Below are 27,494 nucleotides of genomic sequence, written 5' to 3' on the forward strand. Positions count from 1 at the left end.
AAAATTCAAAAACTGCCACAATGAAAACAGTCGTGGAATTCAGGAATTTGTAAGGCCTGTTTTTTTTGGGGGGAAGCTTTGATAATTTCCCTCAGACTGGTTGTCATGTCGGGTGTGTAATCAGTGCTGTGAGGGTCGGGGTGATGTTAAAGGGGTTGAGGAAGAGGATGTTTTAGTAACCCGGCTCAACTGTGGGGAATGCAAAGAAAAAAAGAAAAAGACAAAAGGAAAGAAATGCGTGTTCATTTTGACAAGTACAGACAAGTCCAACTGAGTATTACAGTCTCTGGGGAAATGGGTAAAGATAGCAGGTGATGTGCACTGCGTGTGTGTTTGCATGCATGTACATGGGAATGTGTGTGTCACTGTCATAGCTTTCAACAGCAATAAACAAATGAATTATTTTCCTCTTGAAACGGAGAAATTTGGGGTGTCACTTTGTTTGTGTATGTGTTTTTTTGTTACCTGTGTGTGTGTGTGTGTGGTAACAGATGTCCACCCAGTGGCTGCTGGGATGGCACTTCACATTCTACATGTGTTAAGTGACAGTGATGGACAGCAGGTAGTCCTTTTAATAATTCAATATATTTTAATCCTCTCTCCCCCTTCTCTCTCTCTCTCTCACCATATCTGTCTCTCTGTCAGAAGCCAAATAACACCGCTGACAAAGATATGATTACACAAATTGGTATCAAAAAATAGAATTTGATGCACAGCAAATGTGAAAACACTGGCACATTATGGGTTTTTTTTTTTTTCCTTTTTTTCCCCCTCCTCGTGCTTTGATAAATTCCATACTGATAATAGATCTAACAAATAAAGCACACAAGGATTCAACACATCAAGAAAATACAGTTTTGGAGCATATTTTCTGGCCTCCTCGCCTGCATTGTAAACATTTTAGAAAAGACCAATCAAAAGATGAAAAAAAGGCAGTAGCAGAGAGAATGAGCCAGATCCAGCCAGTCAACCAGTCAGTCAGTCAGCCAGTCAGAGACATAGACATTTCCCCAACACCAGGATGCGGGTAAGTGAGCCTCAACTGACCAGAAATGATTTGCCTCTGTCTGTTAGACACGTAATGGAGTCATTTAACTAGTCAAATTAGGAGCCGGCGAGATGCCGCATGCTTCATTACTGGGTTCCAATGGGCACCGCTCTACATTTACGTCAGAAATGATTTCAGGGCAAATTAATGTTTTTATTGTCTTGTGAAAAAAAAAAAAAAAAGTAAAATAAAATATACACAACACATGCACAGGATGACTCTTCCACCCGCATGTCCACATTCTCTTGCACAAATGGCTCGAAGCACAAAATGCAATACGACAACACACAGGTTGTTTGCACACACGCACGCACGCACGCACACACACACAGACAGACACAGACACGAGTCCCCATGCTCTGTCTGTCACACCAGTGCTTATTTGCAGGATCCACACACACACACACACACATCTGAGAGTCACACATCTAAAAGATCAGCACCATCTAGAGGTCAGAATCACACACTGTGGCTGCCTCAGTAACACTGAATATTAAAGCTCTTATTTTTTCCTCCTGCTTTAGAGAAGCATTAAGAAATGTTCCCCCGCAGCATGGTTTGTTATACACCGAATGATTGTTTCCTTAAAGCCATTTATTGAGAAAGAGAGCATTTGTGGCCACAAGTGTGCAGCCTGTGGATTATGTGTAGGGCTTAACATTTGTTGAACAATCGCCACATTTTCTTTCCTCTTTTTTTTTTTTTTTTGTTATTGGAAAGGACACATTCAAAAAGGAGCAGAAGGAGAGGGGGTAAAAAGGGAGCGTTTAAAACAAATTTCAGCAGCAGAGAGGCGGATAGTTAGCAGTGCTGATGATGTGAGTGACAGCTATTTAGCCTGGCTTGATCCAGCACTCCCTCCCCTGACCTCTAAATCAGAACCAGGTGATGACGGAAATAGGAAATAGAATATATCCACTGGGGAGAGATCAAAGCCTGAGTGTGTGTGTGTGTGGGAGAGGAAGGGTGAAAGGGGGGGCGGGGGGGGGGGGGGGGGGGGGGTATACATGTAGATCTGCTCCATGTCGACAGGGAGGTCTGACAACTGGGATTATTGATGAGAGGCAGAACCCTGTTAGACTCAGAGCAGAGCACAGACCTCTGGGATTTGGAGTCCTTGCAGTGTTTACACGTCCGGCACTCTCGCAGGCCACTGGTGCTTAATCAGCTCTAAGCCAAAACCAGAATTTGAACCGGCAACCTCATTTTCTCAGCCCCTGAACTTTACTGGAATATCAGTGTCGGAGCGCAGGTTTTGGCAGAATTGCTTTAAATGGTCAGAATAAGACCAGGTTCACTCGGTGCTCTTTCCTGTGGCAGTAACTCAGGCTTCCCGCAGCTGCTTGTATTTATGTTATCATAGATTACAGCTGCATTGTTTGGAGTTGACTGACAGCCAGTGATATTTATGCTTATGCGCGAGTGTGTATTTGGATTCCTTTGTTTCTGACGAGGAACACACACACACACACACACACATATACACACATGCATCGGTGTAATCATGCTGCACACATATCCAGCTGTACAGACGCGCACACACACACACACACACACACACACTCCCTGTCAGTTGCTGTTGTTCTTGACATTCTGTCGATAACGTTGTGTCCAAAAGCTGGCTGCGTTTGATGCGGCTCTCCACTGACGCAGGCCGGCACTCTTTGATGCGCACACACAGACACTTTGTTCTAAGACCTGTGCAGCCATCTCTCCCTCTCTCTCCCTCTCTCTCCCTCTCTCTCTCTCTCTGTCTCTATCCATCTTACTCGTCGGGGCCTCTCTCAGACTTCGTTGCTGTCCCTCTGAGATAACCGGCCCGCCCGGCCAAACGGACAGATAGGTTTCATACACAGCCAGAGAAAAGCTTGTCGACATGGTCTGAAACACAAATGTGGTTCTAGAAGAAAGTAAAAAGGTAGTCATGAAAGATTTGAAAGTTATTACACTGCTATGAAAAGAATTAAGGGAATACAGCAGAATGTACTGTGAAATACTACTTCTACTAATTCTAATAAATACTACTGTGAAAAGCAACTAGTAAAGCTGTATTGTAAGATTTTGGACATTTACTGACAGATCTAGTGTTGCACATTTTCACATCTATAAAAGTCTATCAAATATATTAACATCTGAAAGTAAAAATATCTAATTATGATATATCAGCTGATATTTGCTTCATTTAAAAACATTTCTTGATAAGGATCCCTTAAATTTGGCTATTAAAGAATTGTGACCAAGATATTTACTAATGGGAGCATTTTTAAAGCTGAAGAAAAAAACTTTGAAATGCTGACACTGTTTCTAAATGACCTTAAATCAACACATCATCATAATTAAATGACAGTATAGACAGTATAGTTTAAATTCATTTGGAACAAAATTACTTATACATTTACTCCATTTAGCAGCCATAGTAATGCACTCCAGTGACCCATAGGAGCATTCCAAAATTGTTACAAATCACTGTTAAAAAATAATGATGTTATATGATGTGGCAACACTGTGGTTAAGGTCTGCTTAGATTCAGGCACAGAAACCACTTGGTTAGGGTTGTTGGAAAAGATCATGGTTTAGATTAAAATGACCATTTGAAACGTGATTTATAACAGTCAACACCATAATATTACTTAAAAAAAATAAATAAAAGTCCCCAACACATATTTGTGGTTTTGAAGCAGAAAGTGAATGATGGTCTCCTGCAGCTAAGTCCACTTTTTACCTCCTGCCTGATTTTTAGACCCATACTGTCATTTTTCCTGTGAGGATGGACTGCCTTTCAACATATGTGTCACCTGGGTGCTGCAGTCTCTCTTTCTGATCATACAACATACATGTTGATCCTGCTAATGTGATATACAGGTGCAGGTGCATGTAAGATACGCCTGTTAAGAAACACCTATTTGTCTCCATACCTGTTTCATTTATTTGAAGGCAGAGACGCACCGATTGATTTCTCCATCCGTCTTTGGTCAAACAGGCCCAGTCTTTCACTCTCCCTCTCTCTCTCTCTCTTGCCTCTCCCCCTCCTTTCTTACCAGACAAACAGGCATTTTATTATAGACACAGGCCCCTGATGCTGAGATATTGTTTTTGACTCTTTCTGTTATGTATTGATCAGCGGCTCACCTGTTTATCTGCACAGGATGGACACTTATAGATGAATACATGCACACACTTGTGAGCACAGAGGCACATACACTCATGGCCTTTTATTTGGGGTGTATGTGTGTGTCTGGCTGAGGGTTTTTATTTTGGGGGGGGGGCATTCAAACATCGATGTCTGACTGTAGATTCCCTGTCATCTTATTATTACCACATGGAGGCATCGCGTTGTTGTTGCATGTTTTTGTGCGTAGTTGAACTACTGAGGCAACGACTCCATCGCTAATTATAGCTTTCCACTCGAGCGGCGACATAGAGACACGAGGCCCTTGTGTTAACTTCTCTACAAGTCAACAGTGTTGTGCTTTTCAGATTTACGCATTACTGCCATTGTGATCAAGCTTGTCATTTTGTAGTGTTTCACGTACTTGTAAGTAAAGTCTGGACGGTCCTGTGCATTTTTGAGAGCAGGTGTTTATAGAGGAGGAGGAGGTGATTCTTGGACACAGGGACGTCATAGTAAAAAAGGCAACAGTTGTCTTTATATATTGTTCAAATGAATTTTATACCTTTACTTTTGATACTTTTAAGTACTCTTTGTTCATATTGTTGCTGTTCATGGAGGAATTTCTTACGTCTACTGATGGGTTTATGTAGTGCTTTTACAATTGAAATGAAAAGTAATAAGTGATAAAACATTCTTAAATAAATATAAAGTAAAAAGCACAACCCTTTCATGTTAAATCTACTGGAGTAGAAGTATAAAGTAGGCTGAAATAGAAGTAAAGCACTAGTATCTCATACATCTTAACGTTGTTGCTTTCTGTCACAATGACTATACCTCTTCTTCCTCCTTGGCCTTATTTCTTGCTTTTTACATTATCTGCATGTCAGAAACTCTGAAATCTCATTTTGAACTGGAGGGGAGCTCCCTTTTCAGCTATTATGTGTTCTAAAGGAATCTCTTTTTGTGCCATAAAGCATTATGGCACACAATGTAACATCCAGTGTAGATGCCAGTAGAAGCTGCCAGTCTTCTTTCTTAATCGTTTGTGGTTAATACACTAATACCTACAAATGACGCCGGTAATGATTTATTGATGTTACAATTCTACATGCATTACATTTACCAATCAGAGGTATGTTGTAGTTATCTCCAGTCAGTATAGAATCACAACCCTAACCAAAGAACCTTTTGAAGAGACTTCTTTTCTCTGGGAGTAGCGGTGGCTGAATAGCACGGTTGAGTCCGAGAGCACCGATCGAGTCCTGGCTCGGTTGCGCGCTCTGTCCAGAAGGCAACTCGGCAGGACGTTAGCGGGCTCGGCATTCTGGGATAGCTGCCCGGGGGTCCCGGATGACCTCAAGAGTTAAAAGCAAACAGCGGGAGAGATAGACGAAGGCATGGAGGAAGCATGGAAACTGGCGGAGCGAGACAGAGAAAGGAGGGATGGAGGTATGTGGATGAAGGCGGACATGTAGATGTAGGGTTGGAGGAGGTTTTATTTTCAAGAGAGAAAGGAAGAAAGAAAGAAAATGTACACTGAGATGACACAAGACGGAATGGAAAGATCCGCAGGAGACAAACAGAGAGAGAAGAGGAAGACACGCTTTAATAAGCAAAAGCATGTGGACGCCCCTGTCTGTCAGTCCTTTGTGTTTCCATGTCCTCGTTCCAATGAAGGGCCGTCGTAACGCCGCAGCAGAAAGTCATCATTTAGACTTTGCTGCCAACTTTTGCGGTAGTCTGTTTCCTGCCTCGACACGACAATGCTCGTGTGCACAAAGCGAGGTCAGTGTGAGGTCAGTAGAGAAATGTATTCCCAGTGTAGGGTGGAACAGAGCTTTTTGGGATGAAGGAACTCTCACTTGCCAGCCAGGAATTAAGCGTGGAGTATGCGTGCAAAGAGCTGCTGGTTTGATCACGTCAAATGTCTTTTCAGCTGTTCGAGTTGATAGAAGGTGGGGGGGGGGTGAAAGGACTCGCTGTCGTAGAGGGCCGAGAAAGCGATAATCATTTAAAGAACGGGGATAACAGCGTGGTGCTCGGTCATAAAAAGCCGAAAATTGCAGAAGGAGTTGAGAAAAGAATGAAAAGAGAATACTTGAGAGAGAAGTTCAAATCCTTGTAACTTTCACACCTCCACACACCTGGACAATGAAGTGCGGGAAGCCTACCCAAATCTGATGTGGGAAAGTGTGGAGGGGGTTCCAGACACCGTTTTACCATATGACATGGCCCACCATCAGTGCCACGACTTCATTAAGAGCCAGGTTCCAAAAATCTAATAGAAAGTCCTCCTAAAAGTGTGAAGGCAGCAGTTTAACGCCCATGCTTTTAAAAACAAAGTACTTTTGTACCGTATGAAAAGAGGCAAATTCCGACTTTTGTCTCTTTTCAGGGTTGACACACGAGGGAATATTAACCTCAGACGCATACAAAAAAACAGACGAGATATAAAGATAAGAAGATGAATGAGCCAAGCAGAGGTTTACTTAAAAGAATGTGTGTGTGAAAGAGAGAGAGAGAGAGAAAGAGAGGAAGAATTGAGAATGTCATCCCTCAGACGGACTCGGTGAGCGACATGTCAGATCTGTTATTTCCCTCACCGGCCCGCCCCGCCCGATTTCCCACAGTCCTCCTCTCCTTGGCCTGATAATGACGCTTAAGAAGGTAATGGTGTAAATGAAAGCTGCTCCCCTCTTTTTCTCTCTTTCTCCCTCTCTCTCTCCCTCGTCTCCCCCCTTTCTCTATCTGCATGTCTCTCTACCTCTCTCCCTCTGGGGAACAAAAGAGGCCTTATTATACCTCCTTGTCAGCGTTGCTCTGTGTCTCACCACTGTACAATCACTGTTTTCAGCAGCACTACCAGCATGGGGTAAATGGAGAGAGAGAGAGACTGAGAGAGTGGGCGAGAGAGGCTGGAAGAGAATGGGGACATCTCTCTCCGGTGGCAGTATTCAACACTAGTTATCTAGAAGTGCTTTTTTAGTTTGAAGCGCATCGTTCGTTTGTTGAAAATGTCTTTGTGTGAGCTTTTTTTTTCTCTCTCCTTAAAGCTTGAACAGGCAGTGTAATTTATTTGAGGCGCATGTTCACATGACACACATAAGAACACACACACACACACACTCCTTAAGTCGAGAGATATCTTCTTATTGGGGAATCTTTCAATAAATCAATGTGACTTTAAACACATTTCCCAGGCGACGCGGCTGACCTGATAAGAAGTGAACTAATCTCTTTTGAGGCTGCCGGGAGAGCTTTGAACCAAATCTACTGTGCATCTATCACCAAGGTTATTTGTCAATGGCTGCTAATCCCAGGTAAATTTCCCTGGTTTTATATCAGGGGTTCTCATGTCTGAAGTTTCTTGGCCTTGGGAAAATAAGAGAGCAGGCTTACAGAAAGGAGGGGAACAAAAGAAATGTTATGGATTTCAGCAGCAAAACAATGGTTGAGGGAGGGAAAGGGAGCGGAGAGGCAGGGAAAGCACAGAGAGAGTAAGTTTGTTACTCATTCTTTACGAGCTTCAAGTCAGAAGTTGATTGCTTAAGTTCATCTTTTAAAATAGTTTGTTTGCCGCAACTTCAAAATGCACGTTTAAGCACACACTCTCATTTTTCAGAGGTGGCTTCAAAAATGGATGATTTCACTCCTCCTTTAAGCAGACTCTTAATGCTCCCATCCAAAAAAAGAAAATATGTTAATACGTTTTTTTTTGCATATTTTTTAATTCCTTTGGGCACTAACAACAAAAGCCACAATTATTATTTTAATCAACTGACAACTGTTTATTTATCATTATTATTATTATTATAATGATCTTCTGACAAAAGTGGTAGAGATGTCCATTTACAGTAAAAAAATATATTTTTAATCATCTGCATGCATTTTTCTTGACAATATATTTAGTTTAAATTCTCTTTTTATGGAGAGGAACAATCTGTAAAATTCCTGAAATGAAAGTTACATATAAGAAGCTTTTTATTTTAAAGATAACTTAAATAAATATGTGCTTATTAATTAGCTAGGAGTCAAACAATATGCCGTTTGTGTGCAGTGAATCCTCTTCTTGTGCTTTTATAAACTATTGCTTACTTTCATTTAAAGATTTTTTCATTTAAGAAAAGTGTATTTTCTGTAATCATATCAATAATCAATAATCATAATCATTTTATATGCACATTTTGCTTTGCTGACCCATTAATAAACCTAAAAAATGTCATAAAGATTTGTTAGAATAACTTCATCAAATATACATCATATATTCATCTTACTGACAGTAGTTTAATATCATAAAACTTTGTAATTCATGGCAATATTGAGTTTGATAATAAAACATATCCATATATTAAGATATTCATTCATATTATTATGTTCAGTAAGCTCTCTGAGACTAAAGTGGAAGAACACACAAGCTTTTGGTGCTCTCTCAGGTTCAGCTAGGTGCAACAGATTTTTAAACCAGATATCACAACTCCAAATCAAAGTGTTAAACATGTCACTGTACTGTACAACATGTTCACTCAGTTTTATCACGTCAGCTGTCATGTCTGCACTCAACTCCAGGTCAGAGATCCAGGAAGTTACATCTGTGTCATTCATGAGGAGCCAATTAACGGAACATACAAGCTAATGATTATGATCAAAAGTCTGATCCACAATGGAGACAAGTAATGTTCCTCCTATTCCACACACACACACACACACACACACACACACACACACACACACACACAAACTGTTTGGCAATAAATAATTGATCGGACACATTACTGAAAGGGAAGTTTCTGTGTTGACCATTTCTTTTGCTTCACTACCTCATGTGCGGAAAGAAATCTTTCTTTGATTTCCTCTCTTTTTCATTTTTACCCCCCCCCCCCTTCCCCCCTTACCTCCAACCTACCACCCCTCCACTTCTCTCCCTTTTTATTTCTTTCCGTCCCCTTGAAGTCCTCCCACCTCGCCCCCCCTTTCAACCCCCCAATGCGCTCAGAAGATCATGGAAAATTTCTTGCCATATCTGTCATCTGTCACGCTCTCCGATGAACGGTTTTGATCTCTCTCTCCTCTGTTTATGGCCGTTGTCAAGCGAAAAGAGTCGTAGCCGTAAGTGCTTACACCAGCGCGTAAATAGTTTGACGTGTGGCTCTGTAACAAAGTTGCGGGAGTAAATAAGGAACCAAACAACCACACAGAATTGCAATTAAGTTGTACGTCTACATTATGAAATGTTTGGAGCAGCGTGATTTTCTGCTCTGCTCTTTTTTTGCATTTCCGATTCTCCATATCAAAAGTGTCTGGGGTTCCAGAAACACTCCTCCCTGGCTGCTAGGGATCAAAGGGATAAGCACAGTATATTATGGATAACGCTCCAACTCCACACACACACACACACACACACACACACACACACTCATATGCGGACACAGCGCACAGTGGGATAGCGGAGGAATATGTGGAATATAATGTGATTTCTGCTCAATTCTTCCATTGTGAGGTCATGGTGTTAAGGTCCAAGTGAGATGAGGATTTGCTAGAAGAAGACTTTCACAGCTGAGCGGAACAGACCTGAAATATTACCAGTCAAATCCATAAAAGCTTTGACACTCAGTCAGGGTAACACCTGACTAGAAAACATTTATTTAACCTTTAACCTCCAGGTTTAATTCTCCATTAATCAGCACCAGTCCTATATTATTTATTTAATAAAGATTTTTCAGGTGTGCCGTGCTAAATTTTACACGCATGTCCCTTTAATTCAGTTTGACACATTTCTTCTGTCAACTTTGGGAAATTTTCGGATCACGGCTCGAATTAAAGATAAACTTGTGTGTGTTTGAACTGTGTTTGCTTACACAGCAGGAGTTTAAAGACGGCTGTTTTAACTGTTGCTTAAAAAAAAACATTTATTTTCACACAACAGGATATAAAAATGCAACTAAGTGACAGATGACGCCCCGTGTTTCCAGCGCATCTTTTCTAGAAATAGAAACTCTGTGAAAGATTTTGAATCTCAGTAAGGCCTCTCAGGAAAGAAAAAAAAGCTGATTTTTCATGTTTATTGCAAAAAGAATGAGAACAGTGTACCTGACTAGTTGTACTTAATAAGTACAACTTGACATGAACTTCAAATAGAGTTTGGCAGTTATGTTGCTCACTGATATAAAAAGTACAAAGAAAGTGACATTTGAATAAATCATACATCAGCTAATTCTGATATAATTGAGTTTAATTCTTTACCTCATCTACAGGAAAAAGTGAAAATTCATGACAGCAATTCAATTTCCACACATAATAATGACTTTTTATGGGAGGTTGTTTTGTACATTTATTTCTTCTTTGACATTGTGTAAATGTGATGAGCTGCTTTGTCTTAAAGAGTCAAACATTTCTCATGTTTTTGTGTCAGTTTTAAATGTCAGAGTCATTCTCACAGTGCCAAAGATTAAATTCTTGTGGAAAAAAGTTCAGCTTGAAAACGATCATATTTCAAACATATTCATGGTGGTGGTCATTCAGTGTTGACAGCTTTGAACCAAAAATGAATGGTGTCAACGCTGGCCTCCAAAAAACCACTCAGTGTATGAGGAGAATCTAAGTGGAGGCACTCAGTCAGCCCGCTCACACAGGACAGACGCAAGGCAAGAAGGAAAAAGGGCCTGAGAGGAAATGACAGAGAGTGAGAGACGCACCGAAAAAAGGGAGAAATGTAAAAGAGAGCCAGAGAGATTCAGGGAGACGGCAAAGACGAGGAGGAGGGGGGGTGGTGGTGGAGGGGGGGGGACTGATCTTGGAAAGGTTTCGTATATCATAATTATCCCGTTAAGTAACGGCGGAGCGGCCTCCCCGGGGGAATTCGTCTTAAATGGAAGATTTGCAAGGAGAACGGGTCAGAGAGAGAGAGAGAGAGAGAAAAACGGCTTCCAGTCGGCAGGAAATCCTGTTTACATTTACATAATCATATCAACACTCACTTCTTCTTCGTCTCTTTTCTTTGGGTGCATTTTCAAAAAAAAGAAGAAGACAGAGGAAAGAGACAAATGCTAATTCACATAGCCTGGCTCTCTCTGAAGGGAGGGAGGGCTTTAGGCTGCTGCTTGTCAACGTTTGTTGTGGTTGCGGCTCTTTTTTTTTTTTTTTTTTTTTTTGCTTGCTCTTATTTCCTTAAAAGTGCTGCCAATGTTGGCACGAATGCCTCTTTTTTGAAATGTCTTGCCAGCACCTCCAACCTCCTCTTAACGTCTCTGTCTCTCCTCCTCATAATGTCTTCTTTGAGAGGGGTTTGTCGGACCTTTCGGCCCTTTTTCCCCCCCCTCGTCTCACACGAGTGAAGAAATTAAAAAAAAAAAAAAAAAAACAGTAAGAGAGAAGAAGAAAAAAGCAGAAGCATAAATAAGGTATGGCATGCACGGCTGTGTGAGTCTTAATTGAGATCTGCTAAGAGCAGGCAGCAGATGTTTGTAGCAGCAACTGTTGAATCATCAGAGACCACTGAGAGCCTGTGAAACCACGTTAAAAAGAAGCCAGGTGCTCCACATTTTTATTTCTCACTTTCTCTGCCTTTTTTCTCTCTTTACATCACACAAATACTGAAGTGGTGATGCTGAAGTGTGTGTTTGGGGAGTTTCAGAAGGGGAAAAAAAAGAGAGATGAGAAGCAGAAAATACACGGGTTATTAGCAATGCTAAACTATTGTAAAGTGTGTGCATCTTAATGTGTCTGCAGAGTAGAAAGAAGAAATAAAAGAGAATCTTGATTTGAAGCTTCACTTAACATAAACCTGGATTTATTGTAATGTAGACTACTACACAACTACTCTTTAAACATGTAAGACATTGGAATTTAAATCATTTTGCATATTCAGTTATATTTGATTATATTGTTGATATTTCTATTGTACAAATGTGTAAAATAATCTTATTTTTAAAAAGTGAAGCACAATTAGATTTAGGAGAGAACTTCTATGATGTGGTTCTCAAACTGGGCAGTGCACTGTTCTTCCAAGGGGTGGATGGGTGTGGGGTTTGGGAGGGGGGTGTGACATTATGGCAAAAAAAAAAGGAAAGCATGCTAAATGGAAAGGTTTCCATTAATGAAATACCAAAGAGTAAATAGATAAGGGTTCTCTAATGCATGGAAGACTGTCAGGATTCACATCTACTAGATTCTTCACTCATATCCAAAATGGGACAAAAGTGCTGTTAATTTGGGGGGGGGGATACATGACTTTGAACCCTGTACTTTCAAGTAATTTAACTGTTCAACATGTATTTTTGTCCAATTTTAACATCAATCTTTTAGTGTTTAACACAAATGAATTAAAGCGTCCAGTATTTGTCTACTGGAATAACACTGGCCCCAATTACTTTGAGGCAAATCTATTAAAATAATGTAGCTATTTCAAACTATGCACAATGTGAGCATGATATAAACTAAAATAAAAACTCATCAGATTTTTACACAGGGCCACAATATTACTGTAGGTAATGATGCACCTCCCTCTTTCATTGATATTCTAAGGGTTGCAAAGTCCTAAACAAATCTTAGGTTAATCAAATGATGTATAACCAGAATTGGGACTTTTGGAGCCTTTGGGGGTTTGGGGCCTCAGGCAGTTGCTCCTACTTATTCATTTATTCATGCACAATTTGTCATTGTACTCCCCCAATAACTGTTAACACACAGTTCACCCAGTAAGCCACCTTTAAAACTTAGAGGCTGCTTCATATCTAATTCACAGCACTCCAAAAAAGCCCTCAAATACATGCCAGATTATTTATGACTTGATCATGTGATTTTCTTTAAATGATAAAAACTAAAATTAGACATTAGCAGAAAGCTGCTGGGGGAGATTGTGCAGACAGTCAGTCAGAGGTAATCGACTACTTTTTCATCTTCCATAAATCTTGACTTTTCTTGCCTTAGAGCTTTAACATATGGCGAGCTCCCGTACCTTGATGTACTTAATTGATGCCCGTGTTACAGTTGTTCACAGAGCCCATATCTCCTCTTCCTCCTCTTCTTCCTCCCCGTTGACTCAAACTACCACCACCGCTCCACCATACCCCTAAAGCCCTTGGAGCCTCCTCCATCCTCACGTCCTAAACTGCCTTCATTTATTTATCCGTAACATTTGGAAGCTCGAGAGAACTCATGCGCCCCCCCCCCCCCTCCCCTCTCTCCCCCCCGCCATGGGAAACAGCGACAGGTTTCTCTGTGATTATAAATGATAGCTGTGATAGCTAGGGCTGGGTTGTCATTACTCTCCTCCTCTGTCTGTCTGTCTTGTTAATCTCCTGCTGAAGAGACTGACTTCTTTCTCTTTTTTTTTTGGTCTTTAGAATTCACATCTTTTATCTCTCCTTTTTTTTCTGTCGTTCTCTGTCTATTTGATACTTTGCACTGCTAACTCGGCCCTTTTACTCCAGTCAAATATTTACTGTAAAACGATACGGTCACAGTATAGCCACAGATTTGTTTTCTAACAACCTATATTGTTCCGTGTTCTTGCCAAAAATGTCAAATTCACATATCGCTCTTAATTTGGAATCTGGAAACTCTTGGCACAATAAAACTGCTTAGAAGAAACTAAGACTGATGACATTGCTGGGCCTTTTCAGACATACTGCTTTGGTTACACCCAAAGGTGGAAGTAACAAATTACAAGTTCTCACATAGCTGTAACTGAGGTGCTACTTCACTTTTTAGAGTATTTCTTAAGAGTCAGTAGTTATAGTTTTACTTGAGTATGGTTTAAATGAAGTAAAGTAGTTTGTTACATTAGTACATTCAAGCGTTACTGAGTAAATTATTTATTAGTGCTTCAAAATGATGGACGGATAGCTAGAAAACGAGCCTGTCTTGGACCGTGCACCAATCAAATACATTGCATCAAAAACACACCAATCAGATTAAAAACCTTGGGGAGTAACTAAGTAACTTTTACTTTTGAGTCCCTTTTAAGTCAGCTACTTTTGGCTTTTACTTGAGTACAATTTCAGTCAAGCCACAGTACAGTACAGTATAGTTCTACTTGGGTGGAACATCTCTGGTTACACCTGTGTCCAAGAAGAAGTTTCTAGAAGGTTGAACACTGCCCATGTTTCGATGTTTTAATGGAAAGTCTGATATTTTGCCTTCGTTCTTCAAGGTTGAGATCCATCACTCTACTTCCCTCTCTGTATCTGTCTTTATGAATGAGTATTATAGACTTCAGCAGGGCAACACACTGCACTGTTGCCCTATATAAACATATTGCCCTATATAATATTGCCCTATTTGCTGCTGTTTCTCTACTTCATTTTCTCCTTCGTCTGTGATCTACATCCTCCATACTGTGTCATCACCCCCTCCCACCATCACCACCACCCTTTTGTCTGTCTTCTTCTTCCTCCCTCTCTCTCAGTCAAACGGATGGGTTTGGGGACACATTTCAATGGCCGATCAACAGACTCTTTCTTCCTTCCCGTCTCCCAGCTGGCTTCATGCCACACCGAATTAGTAACCAGATATGTCGCCACCACCGTGCTGGTGCGGATAACACTGTACGCTCCTGGGAGGGCCGTGGCTTGCAGATTAGCGCCTACAATTAATACGAGTGACTCGCAGGAAAGGCCCGTCAGCTTTCTCCTGTCGGATACTTTATTTGTGATTTCGCTTCCAATGCGAGACATGGCTGAGAAGTTTGTAATGTCCAGCAAAGGAAACATGGTGTGTGTGTGTGTGTGTGTGTGTGTGTGTGTGTGTGTGTGTGTGTGTGTGTGTGTGTGTGTTTGTTAAGATTGGTCAAGAACTTGAAAGAATTTGAACTGTGAAGGTCAGTATAGGGATTACAGTACATACACAGTGTATCATTCTATCCTGTGATGCAAACTTCTAAAATATCAACTTCTTCTTCTTTTTTCTTTCTTTTCTTCTTTGTAGTTACAGTAATAGCAGCAGAATAACAAATAAATTGTAGTTGTAATTTTTTAAAAGACAGCTATTAGGAAAGGAAGTAGACGTTAGAAATGTAATGTAAGAAAGGCTTACAAACCATTTTGACATACAAGCCACAAAAAGCTTCCGAAGTACCGTACTGTAAGCTGCAACTCATTTAATAACAGATCATCACATTAAAGAAACTCTGTAAAGAGAGATATAAAAGGCAGATACAGCTGTCTGTGCTCCTCTGGCAGGTTTTTCCAAAGCATACAAGCTCTGATGGAACAGACAAACTCAATTTGTCAAAGTGTACAGTACACGTTCACATTCCAGTACAGTACAGTACAGTACAGTGCTCTACAGCAGACTGACTCAGACTACAGTACAGTTGAGGACACTAATACAAACATCCACTGGTGTGCCCTTTAGCCTCTGTCTGTACCTTAGAGAATAAGGGAAGGATGTTAGTTCATGTAAGTACAAAGCTTTCCAAAAGAGGAGGAAAAAAAAAAAGCCGGTTATGAAGCGAATAGTGGCTACAATGTGTGGAGATGAGATGACCTCACCTCCTCCTGCCCTCCCAAACAAAAGATTCCTTTCAGAAAAAAAAAGAAAGATGGACAGTAGTGACGGTTAAGTAACTTGAGAGCTCAAATCCTCGATTTATTTGTGTGAACATGAAGGCAACGTGGAGTTACAGAGAGGAGAGTGACAGACGCGCACACACACACACACACACACATACAAAAAGTTGAGAATGCACACACACATAGCAAAACACTCAGAAATGAAAAGAAAGAAAACAAGTTCTCCAAAACAACAGCCTTCATCTGACCTTGTTAGCACCGGGGCACATGGGTAATCTGGCAGCTTAATGATTTCTTTCTCTCTTTCTTTTCTTTCCCCCTCTCTATCCCTCTCTCTCTCACTCTTTTACATTAGACTACAGGCTTTTTCAAAGCACAGTGTGTCACAAGCATTTAAGATGTGGCCTTTTTTCCCCTGCACATTCCAACGCCATTATGTTACATTGTTGCTGAATAAAAGGCCGTATTATGTTCCAGCCCCCCAGTAAAAGGGCAGAAGTGGACCCAGTTTTTATCTGCTGAACGAATCAATCAGGATTATGTCAGCTGAAAAGAATCACAGACAGCAGTCGCCAGGCACTGTGTCTCTGTGTGTCTGAGTGTGTGTGTATATATACCCTCCTCTGTGTGTAAAGGATGGGAAATTTGCAATGGAGGGAAGCACTTGTTGGTCATGAACATGCCTGACTTGGTGACAGAGATGTCATTTGGGGTCCTAAAAGCAAGAGGATTTTTTTCTTTTCTATTTATGTATTTACCCACTCCCCCCTTCGACCCACCCCTTTCTCCTCCTCTGTGGGAGGATTGAAAGGGCACTAATTATCATTTCAGCAGAAATGATTAGGAGATCAAACAGGGATCGAATGCCATTTCCTTCCATTAATGCAGGGGGTTTAGAGTGCCTGTCATGGCTTGGCTTGTCCCAGGGCCTGTGGAGAGAAAAAAAAATGACAGGGGAGGGTTGGGGGGAGGGGGGAGGATGGAGAAGAGGCTTAAGAGGAGGGGAGCAAGGGAGGGACAGGATGGGACAGGGGTTTGGCAACAGAAAGAGAGAGGAGCTATTCAGTTAAAAGGCCAATGGATTTTTTTGGAGTGTAAGTTGAAGCCCAGAAAGCCATCATTTGAAAAGAGGAAGATAATGAGAACTACTATTTATTCTTCTGTTGATTTTTTATTTTTTTTGTGGAAATCTGTGTGGAAACTGAATTCAGGAAAAGTGATGGAGGGACACGGTCGGTTCTTTTTGAAAATTCAATCTGGCCTTTTGAAGTGTTGGTACACAAACACTCTAAAAAAAACCCAGACGCACTTCTTTGGAGGTTCACAGGTGGCACCTCCAACAAACAGACACAAGCACACAAACAAAACTTAAATGAGGTGATTCAATCATCAAGAATCAAGAATCAGATACACTTTGAAATTCTGTGAAGTTGGGTAACTCACAAGAGACACAATGTTAGTCTGTAAATGTAAAAAGCAAAGCAAACTTGGTCACTAACAGGACAATAAGTTCATGTATTTATATAGAATTTCTGCTAACCATGGCAACAGATGGATGTTAAATAAAACTGGATAGCTTCTCTTCATTCTGGACTCCCTTGATATCACTAGGGGCTAGGTATCAGTACTTGATACCTTTGAGGTACCAACTGAAATATATCGATACCAAGTAGTATCGAAACGTGTCCCGTCAAACGATACCTGCAATCCATCCCATTTGCACCCAAAGCCAATCGATTTAATGCGACATGTGATTGGCCCACTTCCACAGCAGCTACAACCCATCTGTGGTGGTGAAGTCGCAATTGATGGGTAACGAATAAAGTGCTTGGTATCGGCATCACTTTAAGGGTATTTGTCTACATTTTAGAAATGATACCCAGCCCTAGATATCACTGTGCTATTTTCTTAGTTAGACAAAGTTTGTCGAGAGCCACAGAAGACATTATACAACAAGTTTCACAGGCCATAAAGAGGAAACTGATTTTGATGTGTAGAATTGGTGCGGTGCCCTTTAAAAACAGGCCACCAAACCATCAGTTTAACCCACAATCTTTCCGTTTATATGACTTTTCAGTGATCTTGCTTTTAATTTAATGGCTTGGAATTTCCTTGATCATAGCGTTCCCCTGTAATAAAGTCCACATTTGAAGGTTTTTGGCTGTATGCAAAAGGGACCCAGCTTGAAAAAACCAAGCGACCGAGCAACTTGACACCTAACAAAGTTCAAAGTTTCCATTACGAGATCAAAGAGACTTGAGGTGGATATGAGGAAGATTAGCGAGGAACGGTTGAAGTCGAAGGGGGCAGAATTGAGAGTGCAGATGAGGTTGTGATTGTTTCGGCGGCGTCAGATGAGAGAAATGTCGAAGAGATTGTGAGAGATGACCTCTGTGTTCATCGCCCATTAATGACCCCGCAGCTCCCAGCTTCATTTTCCCTCTCATCAAAAACATAAAAAAAACATTTCCTCCTGTCTCTAATAGTCATTTCCCCCCGCATTGTATTTATGTATTGAAAAAAAAGGTAATAGATCAAGCACATTCCATTATTCTCTTATAAGATCATTAGCAAATATAATTAGATATGAAAGAAAGTAATTTGGAGAGGAGAGGGGAGAAAAGCGCTATCAGGCAGAGAAGACAGATTGTAGCATCCGAGTGTTTGGGCTTAAATTGCTCGGCGGAGGTATTATCAAACCGGCAATCTTTTAGCCTCAGAAATACTTTTGGAGACAGAGAGCGAAAGATAGAAAGAGGGCACTAACATTCACTTCATTGTGTTTCACTAACTGCAATCGTTTTTTCTTTCTTTTTTTTACTTTTTAACTTCCTTTTTTTTCATCCCCTCTGAATCTTTCCATCCTGTCATACGCATCACCTCATACTAGACCTCCAGAGTTTGCAGCAAAACAAAACCGAGTTTATAAAAAGAAAACAAGTTGACATGGAGTCATCGCACACACGCGTACACACACATAAAAAACACACATTATCACAGACAACAGAAAACAGGTAACCTTTTTTACAAGCTCCACGCACGTATGGAAACCGGCTTTTGTTTTATTTTTGCGACTTTAAAAAAAACAAAACAGAAATAACACACAAATTGCGTTCCGCCTTGATGTGGCGTCGCGACGAACCTTTTTCGCTCGTGTCTCTCTCGTTCTCTCGTGCACCCGCCCGCCCGCTCTCCACCCCGAAACACACAGGAGTTTTTCGTCACTCTTTGTTGCACCTTAACACCACACTCTGTTTGTCTAATAGGGATCTGAGCCGAAAGCAGGCTGAGAGCACAACAATCCTGCTGCGTTTCACCGCAAAATTTGATTTTTTTTTTCCCACCCCTTCTTCTTCTTTAGTAGTGCTTTAAGGGATTGGGGGTGGGGAGGGGGAGGTTGGAAAGGGTGCAGAGGAGGGGGCGCGAGGGGTGGATGTGGATTTTTCTAGTCTTTTGTGCGAATCACAGGGAATGGTAACTATAAACATCCTGTATTCATTAAAACCATCTAAAAATACAATTTTGGAAAGGGGGGGGGGGGGGGTAGAGGGGTGGCGGTGCGCTCACTTCCTCGGCGTTCCTCCTCCTCCTCGGTGTATACAAGCAGGCCGTGTTATGCCTGGTGCCGCTCATATTTACATATTTATAAATACTGGGCTTTACAATGAGCTGGGGCCGTGCCAAGAACAACACTTTTTTCTGCTAGTTGTAGGGCCCGGATGCCTGGGAGAAGGAACAAAGGAGCCACAGCCACCTTCAGTGGCACATTGAGGGTCCACAAAGCTCTACTTTATGTCGGAGTCCATATGGATGGAGATGAGGACTGCAGCCAGACTACTTTTTGATGCCTGTAGAGTGAACTGCAACATAACTGTGAAAGAAATATGTGACATTAGCCAGTCAGGCACAACATACTGTACTGTAGCTCGGTGAAGGTCAGGATTTGACTTCCCCCATCAGCTTCAGGACAGGTCTGAAGAGGCTGTTAATCCATCTGAGATAATGTCATTAGTGTCATTTAGAAGAGTCAGTTCACCTAAATTGCAAAAGACATTTTCTCACTCATCTCTAGTGCAGGTTTTAACAATCGTTTAGGTTTGTGACACCTCATAATTAAGCAATGACAGCTTGTGAACCCCTTTTCACTGGTTGCACGTGTCCGGTTATGACACATGTTTTATTTGAATAATTCAATTCACCAGGACAACACAAACAGAGACGGCATGGAAATCTGAGAAATAAAAACGTGGCAGTAATACAGTATAATTCAAAAGTTTAGATGAGAAAGCCTCATGACCTCTCTGAAGTATCTTGTGGCCTCTCGCCTAGATGGTGTTTGGTTTTATTTGTCCAGATCTGTCACTGAAATGTCTTGCTTCCAAAATCCAGTAGATTTGACAGCAGATGGAATTTCTTATGCTCAGAAAAAGAAAAAGTGAGTCTATCCAGAAACATATCCTGGTCACTGTGGTTGATCCACAGAGCTCGTAGTGCTGAATTCTCACAGTCCTACTTTCTACAGAAGAAAAAGGCCCTTTGAAAGCTGTTTACAGTGTGTTATGTGGATTATCCAAAGTAAGAGGGATGTTTAATTGTATTTATTTTTTTTGCTGTTAGGACCACAAACAAAGAGTCCAGCCACCTCTGTTGTATCGGGGTGTACGGAGGAAGAAAAAATTCAGAGCAAATAAAAGCAAAACTGCCTGCATTGCTATTTTTTGTAATTTGGGTAAAACCGACACTTTAAATGGAGAGTTTCAACATTTGAGTTAAACCCTAATGGTCATTTGGGATGAAAAGAATAAGCCGCTAAAACAAAGGCACCAGCATTTCACAGTCATGTGTTTTAGCTTCAGTATCCAACAAAAAAAAAAAGAAAAAAGAAAAAAGGCTGTTCAAATGTGCCACAGTACCAGTCTCAAGAATCGAAGGGTGTCGCGCTGCAAAATGCCAGCGTCTACTTGGCGAGTGCCTGTTGTGTGATGTTTTCACAGACTGCTATTAATGTCAGGTGATGCCTCTGAGACCACACACACTTATTCACACACGCACGCACACACACGCACACACACGGTCCACTGTATCCCATGGCGGTCTCTCCGACACATGCTCAGAGTGCAGTGGCATGCCATTGTTCCATCCTCCTTCCCCATTTATCCATTCTGTTAAGCATGACACATGTATTAACAGTGGATGGATCCTGGAGCTGTGTGTCCTCACGCCATATGTTTTCCTTTCCTTTCCCTCTCCCCTCCAACAACCACCCGCTGTTATCTCGCAACACGCCACAAGAGGGCGAGCTTTCCCTCCCTATATTGTTGCTTTAGGAGCATTCTACTGATATGAGCATGTAGATTGGTGTTTTTCTGCTGCTCCTCTTTGCTGATAATCGTCGTATCATTTCTATTGAGGTGCGTTTCGAATGGTATCACGTCGCCATCACGTATGCGCGCTGCATCGAAACCCCGAGAAGCTGCCCGAAAATCTTTGAAGGAAACAAAATAGATAAGCCTTTGCATTCAAGTGATAAATGAATGCCAGGCAGGTTTTTCTGTGTCTGCGAGGTGCATCTGCCGCCTTGCCCGAATGGGAAATTAAAAACTGCGAGGGGGAAGTTATGCTAAATCTATAAAGTTGGCCAGGAAATCTCTCCCCCTTCGCAGCGGCAGTTGTTTGGGGAGAAGGAGCACCGTGCTTAAATAATAACATTCCAGGTGGCTTAGTTAATGAACAGTGAAAATCAAATATGGGGCCTAATCTGGAGCTCGTTACAGGAAGTTTCTTTACAGGGAAGTCAAAGGCAGGAAGTGCCCTTGGGGAGAGACGAGACACTTTTTGAAGCTGCAAAACAAGGAAACTTTATTTTTGGTTTATTTTAAGTGTGGTGGCTTAAAAATGGCAAATTATAGGGGTAGCAAATGAATCATGTTTACTGACGTTTTGATACTAAAATAAAATGTGTTCAGGTGAATTAATTTCTTATTTTATTACATACTTTAACTATAGAATTGTTAAAAATGAACCTCCCCAATAGGGGAATAACAGGTCTAGTGCTCTGTTTAAATACACACATAGGCCTCAATGTCTTATTTACTGTCTTAGGCTGCCATCTAGTGGTGAAAGTTAGGTATGACAGTATTTTATTCACCAGTAAAGACTTACAATGTGAGATGTGCTGCAAATGTGATGAGATAACAGTAGTTAGAAGCATTGAGAGCCTCATCTCTCCAGTTTACATACTGCACACCTACAGATCGTCACGTTAATGATGATTTGTTTGATCTAAGCTCCAAATAAGTGAGCGTTAGTAGGAATCAGATTGAGCTCATGTATTCCAGGATTTTATTTCAAACACTTCTTCTTCTACCAATATCATTACAGTAAAAATTATCCTTCAGTATCACTGGAAAGCATCTGAAGCAAAGTTATATGGAGCATTAAAAGCAGAAGCCCATATGAGACATAAGTAAATGTTGGCAGCATTATGCGGAGACAGCCGCAGAGTTATTACTCGGCGTTGAATCGAGGAGATGTTTTATCATGTTATTAGCGCTTTATTTTCCCTCCGTTATGCCGGGACTTCCTTTCATTTTGATATCCATTTCTGTCCTTGTGAAGAAAAAAAAAAAAAAAGAAAGAAAGAAAAAAAGCTAGCTCAAATAAACCCCGTGTTTTAATTTGGTTTTGTCAGATTCATAACGCCACTTTAAAAGAACATGACATGCAAATGTGTTCGGGTGGCGTTTTATTGCAAAATAATTTTCTAAGAAGTTGCTGAGGGAATGAAAGTCTAGGAAAGGGTGGGAGGGTGGCGAAGGAGGAGGAGGGGGGCGACAAGTTGTATTATTTAGTGGCCGCTACTGTGGGACCTAATTACAGTTATGCATTTCTTACTGTCTCACCGAGTCTTAAAACTTTTTCTTTTTTCTTTTTTTATTAGAATTACTCACTTCACTTCTCATCTGCCGTCACACTCCCCCCACCCCTCGTCACACTTACTGAGCTGACAAAACTTGCTTGGAACAAGTATGAAACTACTCCAGTTGTCATAACCATAATGTGTTAGCGTCTCATATCATTTTAGAGATGATGATTTCACAACCTCACAGTGTAAAAGCTCCTGTGTACAGAAGACGCTGAAATACAATTAGGGAAGAAATAAATGGGAGATGTAGTCATCTCGATGTGTCAGACCTGATGAAACGAATGAAAAAATATGCTGACCTTGCTTATTAGGTGAAGAGGGAGCTCACAACGATTAGTTGGAGGGTAGACAGAATAACAGGAACCCCTCAGAATGCGATGCTACCTTTTAAAAAGCTTATACTGTTCATTGCAAATATATATGTGGATTCAACTGTTTGCATTCATCTGTCATGCTATTGTGTAGAATGTATTTCATTTTAAGGTGTTCCTGATTTATTGTGTCAACCCTGTATGTTTAGACACTAACTAACACATATCTATTATCTAACCACATGTATTAGTATATTATCAGTATACAACTTACACATAATAGTGACATTCTTTAAAAGCAATACGTGAACATTTGGGACTGTGAGCTGAAGATGTTTCTGTTGTCTGTTATTTTAGTAATGAGTACAACTCATGTAATGCATTGAAACTGAATTTTAAAAAGGTCAGGTCACCCAAATTACCCATTTACAAATGTCTCACTTATCTCTAGCGGTATCTGGCTATACCAGTACTTCTGGTGTCATTTTCCTTTTGTCTTTGATACTTCAGCAACCACATCAATGCAATGGAAATCAATGGAATTTTATTTAGTTTCTTTCTTTTCTTTTCTTTAATAAACACTGTAGGAGTCCTTCCTGAAACAGTGTTCCTGCTATTGAAGAGAATCCACAGACAGTATCTCTGTTAAGTTGTCACCAGGACTACTTTCTACCAAATAGAAAATAGTCCCCATTAAAACTGTTGACTGCAGGTCTGTGGATTACCTGGAGTAACAGGGACACTGCTACTGGAAAATTTAGACATTTTGTACATGTATACATGAAATTCCATATATTTCCATTGTATTGGGATGGAAGCAGAACTATCAGAGCCTCCTGGATATATTTAACCAAAACTGTCTTTATAACTACACTCACTAGCCTCTTTATTAGGTACACCTGTGCAATCTAATGCAATCCAATACAACAGCTCTGCTATAAATTCTACATTTATGAAGTTTATACATTTTCAGTGTTTGTTGACATTGCCATGAAGGTGATAGAAGTAGAATTCTACTTTGTTTATTATTGAGGTCATAGTGGGCGATGGTGGTGTATTAGAGTACATTACATTGACTGGTGTTCCTGATATTTTGTCACTCCATTAACATACATGAGATGGGCAAAATATTAGGAACACCAGTCAATATAATGCACCCCAGTACAGAGTATAATTATCACCTTTCTGACAATGTTAAGAAAATAAACTTCATAAATGTATAATGTATAACAGAGCTGTTGAATTAGACTGCACAGGTGTTCCTAATAAAGTGGCCTGTGACTGTATATGTCTACAGGTAAGTGAGAAAATGTTTTGTTCTGTAATTTGGGTGAAATGACCCTTTAAAGTCTTTACACAATTGGCTATGGCCCATTAGGAAAAGCTGACAGTCTCAAATATCAAGTCCATCCATTACAAGCCGTATGATACAATGCTGAGGGTGTGTGTGTGTGTATATGTGTATGTGTGTGTGTGTGTACTGCGGGGTGGGCTCGGGTGTGTTGGGTCAGTGGTGCTAATCTGCCTCTTGTTCTCTCATTGGCCGTAGTGCATCTGTGGGTAGGAGAGGAGGACCAGCCCATGACCCATGACCCCGCGCTGACCCACGACCCCAACCATCTTAACAACGAGCTTAACCACCCTAACAACCATAACCTAGGCGACCACGAGGGGCTGGACGCCCACGCTGTAAACAAAGACTAACGCCCCCCCCTCCCCCCTCGCACCGGAGCAAGGCAGGATGATGAGGATGATGAGGATGATGGTGATGGCGGTGATGATGAGGAGGAGGAGGATGATGAAGGAAAAATGAAGGAATACACTATAACAAAGACTTTATTTAAGATGAAAGAGAAAAAAAAACAAAAAACAAACACATACTACCGTCAGAGTCAAGAGAAGGTGAGAACTATATGAAGGAGAGATTTTGGGACAGTTTCCTTTTTGGGGATGGATTTGCGAGACGGACCTAATGACTTTTGCAAGCGTCCTTGGACACTAAACAAAAGTGACGGCAACTTTTTTCCTGTTTTGTCTCCTGTGGTCTGAATGCCCCTTGTCTTTGTTGTCTTTTTCCTCTTCTACAATGTTTTATTTTTATTTTTGTTTTCTTTCGATGAAACTACCTGTCTGATTAGCACTTCCTGTAACTGCCCCCCCCACCACCACCACCCACACCCCCTCTACTCCTCCACCCCCCACAGTGTCTGATACATTCCTTGAACTAGAGAGGTGTTTTTTTTTGTTTTTTTGTTTTCTAATTAGGACTGAAGTGTAGTGCTTAATCAAATGCTTATACCTATCAAAGACTTTTCTCTCTCTCTCTTGTTATAATGAAGACGGTTATTTGACGACTTCCACGGAATTCACCATTATATTGTACCCTGGAATGTATGCTACTCTAGAATAGAAAACTCCACTTTTACTGGACTTGTTGACAGAGACCAAGCACATTTTCCCTGTGAGACCGACCACTTCTGGCTCTCCTATCAGCTGTCATAGAGTCACTATTTATGTACCATGCCTCACACTGAATATGGTTAACAGAACAAGGACAGGACACCATATATGACAATCTACAATACAGATATAATATGGCATTGCTGGTAGAAAAAAAAAAACATAGTTGACTTTTTGATGACGGTGGTGCTGATGATGATGTTGTTGATGATTGTGAAGCAGATGGAATATTCAAACTGCCCTATATGTACTTATAATACTATATCTCCCCCCCTCTCTCCTCCATAACCAGACCAGTACAGGCCTCCCTCCTTGCTATATGGCTTTTTTTTTTCTTTCTTGTTCTGTATCATTCAAACACAGCGCCCGTAGACGCTTAATGTACATAGAGAGATATACAGTAGTAAAACAAAAAAAAAACAGAAAAAAAAACAAAGTTTTAAAAGGTTCGCAAGGAGCGAAAAAGCAAAGACGTGACAGTAGTTTACACGGCCATATTCTCAATAGGTAGACATTCTTCTAGTTTGACAGAGAAGAATTTGAAAAAAAAGAAGAAGGAAGATCTCAAAAATGAAAAAAAAGGGGGGGACTGTTTCTTTCTTTATCGCCCTCCGCCACCCCCGTTTCTCTTCATCTCTCATGTCAACCTCAAGGACTCTAGTGTCGCAGATGTTTGTAAAATACTGCCACCGATCATTGTTGCACAGTGTTACTGACTACTGAAAAATGGTTTGATGTATTTACTTTAAGATGAGTACAAAAAAAGCAAAAAAAAAAAGAACAAAAAACTGGAAAAAAGACATATTGTGTATAGCCTTAGATACAAGTCATCTGTTATTGCTTCTACAAAAAGCTATGTAGCTGTGCTAGACTTATAGGACGTAGGGTTGATTTTATTTTTAATTTTTATATGTACTGTACATTAATGCCTTCTCCATTTATTGATAAAAAAAGAGGAAAAAAGATGACAATCGTCTCCTGTGCTGCAAACATATTTGCCCCCATATATACAGATTCCATTATGCATAGAGGGACTTTATCCTTTCTTTTGTTTTTTTCTCCATTTGTTTTTGGTTCTCAGAAGTATTTTGCACTGTGATAGTATTATAAATCCAACCTATACAGTACAAAACTAGCTAAACTAACTAAACTGAAGGTGTGTGTTTGTGTGTCCCTTGGCATTGTGAAATGTTTCTACGTCATTTTTTGTGAACCCAGAGAAAAATTCTAATGCGGTATGTACAGTCCAAATATAACCTTTTTTTTGTTTTTTTGTTCTGTTTGATCAACCTCTATACTGTATGTGGCTTTGACAAATTGTTACCCCAGATTTCTTTTTTGTATGCAAAATCCCCCCTTTTTTTTGCCCCCCCGCAGTGTAGGCCCGTCACTGCTTCAGCCCGGGTGATTTTCAGTGCTCAGATTCCAACTTGAGAAGAGTTTCTCCTGCAGTACAGCCTCAGATGTTTTTGTTTTTATTTGTTTTCATTTGAATTTCATTTCTATGTAGATTACGATTAACCATACTTTCAATTTCAATATGCCAGGAAAAAGAGGGGATTTAAAAAGTAAAATAATAAGAGTGTGACATATGAAAAGTGAGAAGTAATGGTTGTAGGGAAATGTAACAGGGTGTTTGAAGGGAGGAATTCTGGGAATGGGGGGTCTGAGTAAACCAATCAGACGTATCCTGCTGGAGGCACTGACCAATCAGATGACTGTGTCTCAGTTTCTTGGCCCCTATCTCTGTTTTCCAGGGGTGTAAAGATGAGAAATTAATGGCAAGAGTCACGCTTGGGCTCTCTCCTTCTCTGAACCAGCTATAATGAGCATTCCACTCCACATATTATGTACAAAACCTGTCTTGTGAGCTGAACACTCTTTATGTTTCGCTGTATCCTCATGGCAGATGCTTCGTTTTGTAACTACTGAACTGTACTTATAATAAAAATAAAATGTATTCAAACTAAAAAAAAAAAAAAAAAGATTGTCACAGAGCGACGGCCTGTTTCATGTTTTTAATTTCTTCATTTCTGACAGAGCGAGAATGAGCGGGGGTGGGGGGGGCGAGCCGACATGTCAGAAGCTGGTAAACTGTTTGGAGAGTAGTCCATCAGTTCCAACACAA

General features: G+C 40.7%; 1 protein-coding gene across 1 annotated transcript in view; it reads left to right on the forward strand.

Moving 5' to 3' along the window:
• znf536 (zinc finger protein 536) overlaps positions 1 to 24,610 on the forward strand; it is a 99,765-nt gene extending 75,155 nt beyond the window's left edge. Inside the window, exon 4 of the mRNA XM_053318690.1 lies at positions 24,456 to 24,610. Coding sequence (XP_053174665.1) covers positions 24,456 to 24,610 — 155 coding nt within the window. The remainder of the gene's footprint in view (positions 1 to 24,455) is intronic.
• The last annotated feature ends 2,884 nt before the right edge of the window (positions 24,611 to 27,494 follow it).

This window comes from Scomber japonicus, chromosome 1 (genome assembly GCF_027409825.1).
Source record: "Scomber japonicus isolate fScoJap1 chromosome 1, fScoJap1.pri, whole genome shotgun sequence".
Lineage (NCBI taxonomy): Eukaryota > Metazoa > Chordata > Actinopteri > Scombriformes > Scombridae > Scomber > Scomber japonicus.